Genomic DNA, 12,344 nt, shown 5'->3' on the forward strand with positions numbered 1-12,344 from the left:
CTACTGGTATTAATAGAACGATGGTACAAAACATTTTCTTGGGTATATTTCCCAAGACCTACTTTATTTGTTTCAAATAAAAAATCAGATGCATCACAATGGACATAGCTAAATGCAGTAATTTCAGCAGACTGCTTTCAAAATGTATTCATTTTTGAAGCAGCTTAATTTAGTTCTGGGACACAAGGACTTCAGTCCATTGTGGCAGCCTCAAGCTAACAGCAGGAACCACACATTGAACTCACTTACACATTCACCCATTCATTTAGAGACAATTTACAGTTACCAACTAATCTAACACATACGTATTTTTGGGACGTGGGAGAGACAGAACCCAGAGAAAACAGACATGAGGAAAGTTTTAATACTTTAAGTTGTAAAAAGATTATTATCAATTGAATACCTTGTAGGGATAAGAACATGTGGTTATAATATTGAGAATAGTCAACTATGATAAAGGGGGAAAAAAGTACAATGACTCAAAGTGACAACTTTAGAAGAACAGAATCTTGTTTCAGCTACAAAAAATCATGATGCTTTAAACTGAAAGGTACAAGACAGAAACCATTCTTAACAGGTCCATTTTACAGCTGTCAAACTAACTTGCAAGTTTTTGAGATGTGGAAAGAATCTAGACAAGCTGGAATGGAAAAGCAACAGTCAGTTAGAGAAACTGGACTGGTACTTGGAGCTGTAAAGCAGACATGCTCACCACACAAAATTGCATATTGAATTATTATTGATTACTCAATAGACAGATAGGAAAAGAACTGAGTTGTGGAGACAGACAGACAGGCAGGCAGGCAGGCAGGCAGACAGACAGACAGACAGACAGACAGACAGACAGATAGATAGATAGATAGATAGATAGATAGATAGATAGATAGATAGATAGATAGATAGATAGATAGCAATAAGGCATTAACTAAATTAGTAACCTTATCTGCCAATAAAATGAATCAAAAATTAAAGTTAATCAGAGCTAACTGCTCTTTTTGTATGCTAAAGTTGCTTATGTGGTGGTTTTCCACAATTCAGCCAATAATTCATTGGTAAAGGAGAATGCCTGTGTGCTTTTAAAAATTAATGAACGTGTCCTCAATGCAACAACACTCAGGGCACTGTAATTTGTTGACTAATGTTATCAGTCTTTAAGCACATGTACAGTTCCTGAATTCTATATGGAGGTAATAATCTTTAACCATGTGTCAGTCTGTTCCACTCCATCTGAGCTAGTGTGGTGCCGAGGTGTCACCCGTTGCATGGCTGCACTCAGGTCCTAATCTCGATCCTGAGTTGGTTTGTCGTGTGGTGGGTGCGGCAATACGCTGCATCAGCACGTGCTCCTAACCTCCTCCTCTTCCTCATGTGTCAGTTAGGCACCATGACATCAGATAATATTTGCTAACACTCAATAACAAAACTATTACACATAATGATATTGCTGCTCCATTGTTATTCCAGTAAACTGCTAGCTTTAGTGTCATGGCAACTGATTTATTGTTAACCAGCTTACGGGAAGTTGGACAAATAGAGATTTCTAAAACATACCTACAAATGCAGCACAAGCTGCTCCTTAATGCTTTCATTTTTATCTTTTCTTTGCTCCTCACTGGTTTTGCCCTGAGTCCATCTCTCTCTCGTTAATTGTAAATTATCACAACAGGTGACTGTCAACAACATTAATTTGTTGATTTATTAAACAGCAAAAACCTGATTAGTGTAAAGAAGTGGACCTCCAGATGTCCGGTCTGTTGAGGAGGTTGTTGCTTTGCATTGTATACCAGTGACGTTACGTCATATGCCCTGTTACACTTTACAGTTAAGATTAGGGTTGTGGGTGGAGTTATCTGACTCAAGTCAAGAAAACTAAGTAACAAAAACTTGACATCCAATTTGTTGGCCTGCAGGGATCCTGAGTTGCGGAAATCTACGAACCCCCAACAGACACTCCCGACATTGGTCCTTTTATCATGGGCCACATGCATAGTGCATGAGCTGTGTATAGTAAGGGGTGTCTTTCGTCTTCTTTTGTGCTATGTTGGATGCTGCTCTGATACCTACCTTGTTGTTTTCTCAACCTCTGATTTACAGAACTTACAATTAGGTCTTTCCACTCTCTCAGATACAGCATTTGTATCTTATTAGTTCTCTCTGATTTCTCTATGTACATCTTCCAGTTTTTTTAGATTGTATTACTAACAACCAATTTTACATTCAGCCACAGACAGATAAATAGATAGTTAGACAGATGCTTTATTAATCCAAATGTCACTTCATGTCACTTCATCCCCTGTACTGTTTGTTTTTCCTGATAAGGTTGAGCAGTAACTTGCAGCACAGGTCTGACCACTTAGTCATGATCTGAGTAGAAGCCTCTAATTCCCCTAGAGCTGGAGAATTGCCATTATCATGACTCTCAAGCCAGGTGAGTGAGGGAGATATAATTAATCCAGCATATTTTCATTGAGCTCATGAGTCACCTACATGTGCAGCATATCTGGTAAAATATTCCTGGGAGACATCCAACAGAGGGCCATATTTGATGCACAAACCACCTGAACTGGTTCCAATTACTATAATTATGAACTTCAGTGTTATTCAACACTAAAATCCTTCCATATTGTGAAGTTGCGTATCCCATTCATTCTTTCAGTCATAGCCAAAAGCTTCTTACAATTGGAGAGCACAGTAAACTGGTAAAGTGAAAAAATTTGTCTGACAATTTAGCTCCTTTTCACTACCACTGTCCAACACAAAACTGCAGTACTTTACCCCAGAACACTACTAAACGAAATTCTGAGGTGCTCATACTTAATATTACCAAACTGGAGTATTATGATGTAAAATTTACAGATATGAAGGAATAGCTAGAATGAGACAGATTTGTTTCCTATGTAGCAGCACTGTCATTGTGCTTTTGAGCCAGGTTTTTAACTCTGCTATAATGGTCAATTATGTAAATGAAACATATATTAGGTCACTTTGTAAAATTCTAATATGGATTAATTCAGTTTGATTAGAGAAAAATATCACACATTTTGTGTATTTTTCTATCTTAGCTGTGTCTGAAAATGAGTCTGGTCAGTCTCTGTGTGGAGTGTGCATGTTTTTTCTCCCATGGCTCCTAGCTTCTCTTGTATTTCAAAGATGTTTATCTGAGGTTAATTAAAGCCTGTAAGTTAACCCAGTATGAGTGTGACAGGGGTGTGTGTGTGTCAGTGTGCTCTGCAGTGGGCTGTTGCCTTGTTCTGGGTTAGTCCCTCATGACTGATGCTGTTCTGGTAAACAATTGACCCATAAATGACTAAGTGGGCTCACAAAGTGATGATGGATAAAAAAGAGAGATGGCTAGACAGTTTAGTAAGATGAATGTACCGAGTTAATTACTTATTACAGTTTGTCTTTATGTATCATTTTTGTCATGTTATTTATCTTCATCAATGTGAAGAAGGTTGCTGTCAGAAAATATTTTCATACTTTTCAACCACAAAAACAAATTTCCCTTAACTGTAAAGAGCATGCGGATCTGGAGGTGCTGATTTACAGCTCGACTGAATCACATTTGACTATGAACTGCTGTTGTGACTAAGATGATGACCACAATCATGTGATGCCAAACATACACCACCCACAAAAAAAAAATGTTAATTTTGTTTTATATAGCAAAATTCCGAGTATGGCAATATTCACCACAGTGTTTGAAGCCCGAGTTTTGTTTTTCTTTTTTTTATTTTGTCTGGGATTCCTTCAGTGTTCAGTTTTGTTCTTCTGATCTCCCCCAACAGTCCAAAGGCAAGTAATTAAGTTGACTGACAAATCTAAAATGGCTGAGTGTAGCCTGTCACTGATTGACCCCTTTCGAGGACTAGTTCCTTATTAAAGGAACGTTGCTGAGACAGGCCCTTGATATCTGACAATCTACAGTGGATAAATGGGTTAAAAATAGCCAGGCAGATTGATGGATGGGCAAATGCATGGATCTCACATTGTAAACAATATCACAAACTGCTGTACAAAGTAAAGTAATTACAAACATTACAGTAAACCAGTGCCTTGATTGGCACAATAACTTAGTTAATGTATGTAAAATTAAATAATGTAAAATTCAAAGAGTATCTTTGTGGTTACTCGTGGAGCACTGTGGCTAGAACCTTGACCTTGGTGTTAACTGAAAGTATATGACATTACATACACTAGTGAAGCAAAAAATGTGGCTAGCGGCAACCTCTACAAAGTTACTAGAGTTCACACCTTTCTTACAGTAAACTGCATATGCAAATTGATTGAGAAGGTGACATGGCAGAAAAAAAAGGAAAAGCAGCAGTATCTCCTGAGTGTGAAGAAAACTGTGAAAGTCAGTTATGTGATAGAAAGAAGAAGAATGACAACTCTTGTATCCACTGTGTGTCAAGCACATGCAACACAGTAACCTGCTGCTACTCGCAAACTACTGGGGCTGGAATCTTGATCATGGGAAGACTGGAGGTCTTAGAGTACCATTGAAGAATTAATGCCCAGGTTTAAAAATATAAATTATAAAGAAAAACATCTCACCTTTCTATGTTAATACTTTGATCGGTGTATTCGCTTTTCAAAGTATCGAGCTCAGTCTGAAGAATTGCAATGTTCGTCTGAGATTCAAGTAGGTCTTTCTTCAATTGTTGATTTTCCTGAAATAATGGACGACTCATCTTTAGTTATCATAAATTTTTGTTTAACTTGGAGACTACTGTTTGGAGACCATAACTCATTTGTTTCTGAATAACATATTCTTACCAAAGTTAATTCTGTTATCTTCCGTTTTAATCCTACAACCTCACCTTTGAGGTTGGTGTTTTTCTTTTGTTCTTCAACCTGTAACAGAAAAGGTCTGAAAAGTTGCTTTAAGAAGTAATAAGGAAAGGAAACAAGTAGCATAATGAAAGAATCTTAATTAAGTGTTATAAACTGGTAAATGCTTGCTTAGCGATAAACTTCAGAATCAACCAACGACATACATTATGCATCTTATGCAGCAACAGAAGCTCTACATGCTGACTGCTTGGTGCACAGAAGTAATAAAACATCTCACAGTTTTTTAACTGTACCGCTTAAAAAGAATGGAAAAACACTGTTAAAATCTTAAGCATGGCCATGTTGGATTTTTTTGCATTCACACTTTTAAACCAAATTTTCTCACAGCCATTACCTTGTGGCACATTGGAGTGTTTTTTATTTCCACTTCCTGCATTCCCATTTCAAAACATCACAGGAAACTATAGCTGATTTTGTTTCATAACAGGCTACTAAAATCACTTGTTTTCTCCCCAGCTGTGCTGATTGGATTGACATTCACTTTCATCCAATCACCTTTTAACTAAGACTCTGACAACATAAAAGGAGGGACTTTATTCTTGACAATAGAAACCCAATCATATCAGATCCATCAAGCCTTTCGTGTCATGGTGATGAGACTCCATATAGCCTGTATTCCGATCTTAATTATTCCTAAATCATCATAAAAGTACATGCAGCCACTGGTCAAACTATCACACCTACAGTATATAGTGATCCCTCGCTATATCACGCTTCGACTTTCGTGGCTTCACTCCATCGCGGATTTTAAATGTAAGCATATTTTAATTTATGGTACATGCTTTCTCAGTTTGTTTGCTCAGTTGATTTCATACAAGGGACGCTATTGGCGGATGGCTTAGAAGCTACCCAATCAGAAGCATGTATTACATATTAAATAAAACTCCTCAATGATATACGATATGCTTCCCGTGCGGTGCTTGATTGTTTGCTTGTCTCTGTCTTTCTCACTCTCTGTGCCTGAAGGAGGAGGTGTGAGCAGAGGGGCTGTTTGCCTAGAGGATACGGACGCTCCTCTAAAAATGCTGCTTTATCGCGGTGCTTCGGCATACTTAAAAGCCCAAAAGCACGTATTGATTTTTTGATTGTTTGCTTTTCTCTGCTCTCTCTCTCTTACATTCTCTGCTCCTGACATGCATTCTTTGAAGAGGAAGATATGTTTGCATTCTTTTAACTGTGAGAAAGAACTGTCATCTCTGTCTTGTCATGGAGCACAGTTTAAACTTTTGACTAAAGGGTGTTATTTCATGTCTAGAGGGCTCTAATAATGCTAACAGTGTAGGAGAGTTTCTAAGGGCTTAAAATATATAAAAATAACCATACAAACATATGGTTTCTACTTCGCGGATTTTCATCTATCGCGGGGGGTTCTGGAACGCAACCCCCGCGATCAAGGAGGGATTACTGTATATACACAAAGCAAACTTTGCCTGGGTATTATTATAAAGCAACTTTGGATTAAATAAGATCAGTGACCCTAATCCATTATGAGATTTGAGTCAGCTGTGGAGTTACAAATCCTATAAGAATCATGGCCAAAGACTAATAAAATGCCTACAAATAAATTATTTATACAGTTTGCAGTATTCCTTTTCCTCTACAAGTGTAATCCTCAGTTAGTTTAATTTACAAAGCCCATTCTGGATGTTTACTTCATTGACTCACAGGAATTTAAAATCCTAGCAACTGTAAAGAAAAAGTTATTAGTTCCTAACACTTTATTTTAATATTTGTTGAAAGCAATGGTGTAGCATTTCCAGCACGTGTTCTCCTAGTTTTCATATTTCTGTATCTTCGCCTCTCAAAGATTTGGAGAAATATTTATGACAAAATTAAATAAATACTGTAAGTACACAAACAAATAAATATATTGTGAAATGTTACAACATAATGCAACATAAATACAAGAACGTAAATAATTAAATATATGGTTTTACCAAGCAACCCAATCCTGGATAAGCAAGTTAGGAAAATGGATGGATATACTGTATATTTTTTGTTACTTATTTTTTTACATGTTTATTCAATTAATTCTTTATTTACTTATTTATTTCAGTGACACCACACACAAAATATACCTTGTAATGAAAACAGCCACTTTCAGCCATTAATTCTAAAAGGGTGGGCTTTACCGAGTACTGGGTTTTGATTGGTGAAACACCAGTAGAGGGAACGCACACACTTGTAGCTTTGCAAATTAAAGTTATTTAAAGGGATTCAAAGGGCAAGAAAAGTATAGGCTCAGAGTTGTGACTGTGCAATACCCATGATGGACATGAATGCAAGAAAAGTTGGGCAGAATTACTACATGAAGCAGCTACTTTAATTTAAGAAGCTTTGAATTCATAATTGTCTCAAGAGCCTGCATCAGATGTGACACTTGATGGCCACAGATTTCCATACACTCTACCACTGATTCACTGGTCAAATAAAAGTGCTTTGACAGATGAAAATGACATAAGGCACATTTCATGTTGCATGTTTTGTAACTGAAACAAATAAAAAAAGAAATAAATGCATACATAAAAAAATTAAATAACATATTATATGAAGCTGATCATGCTCATATACCATCATATTTGTATTAATTTATTGTTACATTTTACTATACAGTCATTTATTTTCATATGTACTTTGTATTTATTTCATTTCATTTATCCATCCATTATCCAACCTGCTGTATCCTAACACAGGGTCACGGGGGTCTGCTGGAGCCAATCCCAGCCAACACAGGGCGCAAGGCAGGAGCAACCCCGGGAAGGGCGCAAGCCCACCACAACACACACATCCCCACACCAAGCACACACTAGGCACAATTTAGGATCGCCACTGCACCTAACCTGCATGTCTTTGGACTGTGGGAGGAAATCAGAGCACCCGGAGGGAACCCACGCAGACACGGGGAGAACATGCAAACTCCACGCAGTGTGGACCCAGGAAGTGAACCCAGGTCTCCTTACTGCGAGGCAGCAGCGCTACCACTGCGCCACCGTGTTGGCCTATTTAATTTAATTTTGTCTGAAATATTGATCCATACACAGAACCCCTATCTAGTCAATATCATACCCTTTATGAAGCATTCCCCAGCAAGCAAATAATAATGCATATGCAATATGGAACTCCAAAGAAAGACAAGGATTTGCTGTTTCATACTGAATCGTATATTACCATAAAGTATTTGTTCCACTATCCCTCCTGTACCACTTGTGCAAACCACAGTTTTTATTTTTCATAATGTTTTCCTGTTTAATGTAGATGGGTCTGATATTGTCAGGTTTCTGTTTTTTTCTGAAAATATATTGAAGTGGTCACTTCTGGGCAGCCTTTTACTTTTCAGAACATTTCACTCATGTGCACCTAGGAAACATCTTGTTGGCTCTGCCTAGATAAGAGATACCACCGCAGCATGAGAGATGGCTCTGTCACTAATACTGCCTTATTTTTCACCTACAGTTCTGAAAGGCAGCCCATGGAAGAACCCTATCCACCACTTTGAGCCCGAAGCAGGCTATGTCCCTTCCAGTCAGGATGCAATAAAAATGGGTGGTCTGCAGAAGATGGCGATTCATTCTGGAACCAACCGGCAACGGAGCTCCTGCTGATGGACTTTTGCTTTTGTCATTTAAATTCTATGGCTAAGAACACCTAATTCTTGCACCTAGTGCATCACAACACTTTTTTTTATTTCTTTTTCTTTGGCTTGATGCCTTACAATTAAATGGGTTAGCCTGGCTGGTGCCCCAACTATTCTCCTGGTTCCATGCAGTCTGTTCCCTGGTCACAAACATTACAAAAGCTGTGATGAGAACAGGCCATTCTGCCCAACGAGCTTGTCTATCCTGCTCCTCTAGATTGTCCAAAATAACATCAAGTCGAGATTTTACTGTCCCCAAAGTCCTACTCTGCACCACACAACTTTCAACTATATCTGACCTCATAAAGCTGGGACTGCATCTAAAGGCACAAAGAGTTCTCTGTTCGAAGAAGATAAAAAAAGAAAAAAACCTTTCATTATTCATGAAAACAGGCATAATGAGAAGTCAAGCAATATGACACCTTTTATTGGCTAACTAAAAAGAATACAATATGCAAGCTTTCAAGGCAACTCAGGCCCCAGATATATGATGATTACATCTTGCCTGAAGAAGGGGCCTGAGTTGCCTCGAAAGCTTGCATATCGTAATCTTTCTAGTTAGCCAATAAAAGGTGTCATTTTGCTTGACTTCTTGCTACATTCACAATGGATAACATGGTACAACACCCTAGTACTGAAAACAGATGTAAAAAAACTTTGAACTTGAAGGAAAAAAATATCATTTAAATTCATAAGGTAAGCAAGACTTTTTAATCAGTATCGTAGCCTGTACACCTGAACGCCATCATGTATACAGTCCCTAGCATATGATACCACAGGCAAACTTTAAAGCCATTTGGCTGAAGACCAATTAGTCTCCTGGAACAACAATCTTGATGAGGTTCCAGAAACAACATAGACCAGACAATACTACATCTACCATTTTATGCTGATAGTGAGTTAACATTACCATTTTTAGTTTCTTGATTGTGATCTGTAGCTCGCAGACTTCTGATTCATACTGACGTTTAAGGTCAGTGAGCACCAGATCTGTTTTTTGACTTTCCTGCAATACAGTTAAGACAGAAGATACAGTATTAATAAAAGGCAGGCCCCTAAGCATTTCTGTATCATATGATATTTGCATGACTTACTAACTGGGATGAAATAAATTTAATAACAGTCATAATTTCCATATTGAATTTATGCTAAATGTTATGTTGAAAACAGTACAACAACACTTGATACCACTTCACACAGAAAATGACATGAAAAGTTGAAAATTGTTTTTGCGCTCAACAGATTAACTCATCCAGTTATTTTTACTTCAGGTCACATAGAATCAGAACCAAACATGTCAGCACTGAGCACAAAGCATAAACCAACACTAGCACAAGTCCGCTGCAGGTCACACTTGTGCACACACCCTTATTTAATTAGTTATGGACAACTTAAACATTGTCTATTAACTTAACAGGCATATTCATGGGACGTGAAAGGAAAACTAGAGAATCTGGGGGGAAAAACATGCAAACAAAAGGAGAACATGCAAAGTCAGGACAATCAGTAGCAGGGTCAGGATCAGCCAGAGTTTGACAGTATTTATCCAGTTAAATGACAACTTGAACTTTCTCAAGTAATATAGTAACGGAGAAACTTCATTAAGTAGGCCAAGAATGATCAGTGGCAGACCTACATTTTTGGGGTCTGAAGATTAATTTGTAATGGAGGCACCTTCACAACCAGCAAGGAGGTCTGGGTAACCTCTGTTCATAAAAAGCTAATCTAACACTATTTCACCTTATTACTTACCTTACTGTTTACTTTTTCATATACAAAATATAGGGAAAGCATTGTAATCGTCCAAAGATTTGATGTCGAAATTTTGATGAATCTTGACGTCTTAGACCTCCCTGAGTCTGAAAATACCATTTTGGGAATTACAGTATCTGTGTGTGTGTGTGTGTGTGTGTGTGTAAACATGATAACTTAAGTACGCTTTCACTTAGGTCAACCAAATTTTGCTTACAAGTATTAGATACAAAATGTAGATTTCTATCAACTTTTGGGCTATTTCCGTTAACCGGAAATGGTACTTTACCTTTTATTCATGCAGCTGCAGAGTCCGATTTATTCAACTTTACTTTTATAATAAATTTCCATTATATTATTAATTTGATTTAATTTGTTGTTGATGGTTCTTTAATGTACATAATATAAAAATATAATCATTGTCTTTACTCCTCAAATATCCAGCCTCATATCTGAGTATATGAAAAAGTCTAGGGGAGACTACTCACGATTTTTTAAATATAACATTTGTTTTGAGTAGAGGTAATTAAAATATTATATCCTTATGAACACTTTGTTGAAAAAATCTTTTCTAGACTGTTATCACATTGAAAAGGAAAATGCAATGCTAACTTGATTCAGTTTACCACTGTGTTTGCCTTTTCAAAAGCTCCCGTTTCTTGTTACGACATATCATATATTGTTTGTATCTACCAAAGAAGGTATTTTTATTACCTTTTAATTTTTACTATATTTTAATTGTACATCGGTAAAAATGTTATTAGTTATTGTGACAGTATTATATGTTTAGTATATTTTAAGATTTTATAAGATTATTTGTGTAAATGAAAAGTAATTAAAATGTCGTCCTTTACAGTGACCTCAAGCAACAAAATATGTTTTTTCAATTATGACTAGCCTAAGATAAATAATTTTGATTAAAGTTTTAATTTCTGTCATAAATGTTAATAGTGTTTTAAATTATTTATAATTATTGTATATTAAATATATTTAGAATAAAATCCCTTAATAATATGCTTAATTTAAATGTTTTTTTTTATGGCTAGCCAACATGATACTTTAATAACCTTTTAATTTGTATTTTAACTATTATTTTGTATTGAATTACACTATTTTATTAATTACATTCATTTTGAAAATCCCTTCTCTTACTGCAGACACCCAAACGTTTTAAGCACTGTGGACTAAAGTCGCTTCTGGGGCCTCTCTAGGATTAGGGGCCCTGAAGCTTAAGCTTCATAAGTTTCATAGTAGATCCCCCCCTGTCCATTATATAAATGTAGTCTGTTCAAATATAAATTTCAACTATGACACTGCCTTCATAGAATTATAGGAAGAGAAAAAGAAATGAATGACAAAGTGTTTTTGGGATGGCATTACATAGCCAATGAAAAACAGTTTTATTGTGAAACCAGACAAGCAGAAACCTATTAAAAGTTATGTTAAACTATATAAACAAGCTATACAAAAAATATATGAAAATTGTATACTTTTATATAATACAGTTTCTATTGATAAGTACAGAGCTCAGCTTGGGCTTATAATAAGCAAAAATGTAATGTAAAGTTTCAAGGAAAAAAACAACATGCAATAGATAGATAGATAGATAGATAGATAGATAGATAGATAGATAGATAGATCCTACCAATATCCTACCAAAAATTTTAAGTGTAATTACAGAATAGACAGATCATTTCTAACTGCTTCAAAATCCCATTTGTGAAGAACAAACAGTCACAATAATTAACCAAGAGAAAACAGGATCTTTCTTGATGCCATCCTCATCAAACTTTTTGCCACTTCTTTGCCCTTTTGAACAGTAGCCAAAACTGCATTCATCTGTTCCTCCTTTCTCTTTTAATTTAACCATCATTAGAACAATATATCTGAAAAGACTTCGATTACCTAGCACTCTGTAGACCACATTACCTGACCATTTATTTGTACTGCAGTCAGAAGTGTGTCCACTTTGGTAACAGAGCGTACTGAAATTAGTTCAGGTGGTATTTCTGCCTCATGGATCCATTATTCCTGTGCCTGGTCATTGCTTGTGGAGTTTGCACTTTGTCCTCATGTTCGTGTGGGATGTCGTCCCACATTC

The 12,344-nt window shown here is 36.5% G+C and overlaps 1 protein-coding gene across 1 annotated transcript in view; it reads right to left on the reverse strand.

The window, feature by feature from the left end:
* rasef (RAS and EF-hand domain containing) overlaps window positions 1-12,344 on the reverse strand; it is an 87,185-nt gene that overhangs the window by 37,720 nt on the left and 37,121 nt on the right. Inside the window, exons 4-6 of the mRNA XM_039750577.1 lie at window positions 9,402-9,497; window positions 4,780-4,857; window positions 4,558-4,673 (exon numbers count right to left, since the gene is read on the reverse strand). Coding sequence (XP_039606511.1) covers window positions 4,558-4,673; window positions 4,780-4,857; window positions 9,402-9,497 — 290 coding nt within the window. The remainder of the gene's footprint in view (window positions 1-4,557; window positions 4,674-4,779; window positions 4,858-9,401; window positions 9,498-12,344) is intronic.

This window comes from Polypterus senegalus, chromosome 4 (assembly GCF_016835505.1).
Source record: "Polypterus senegalus isolate Bchr_013 chromosome 4, ASM1683550v1, whole genome shotgun sequence".
Classification (NCBI taxonomy): domain Eukaryota; kingdom Metazoa; phylum Chordata; class Cladistia; order Polypteriformes; family Polypteridae; genus Polypterus; species Polypterus senegalus.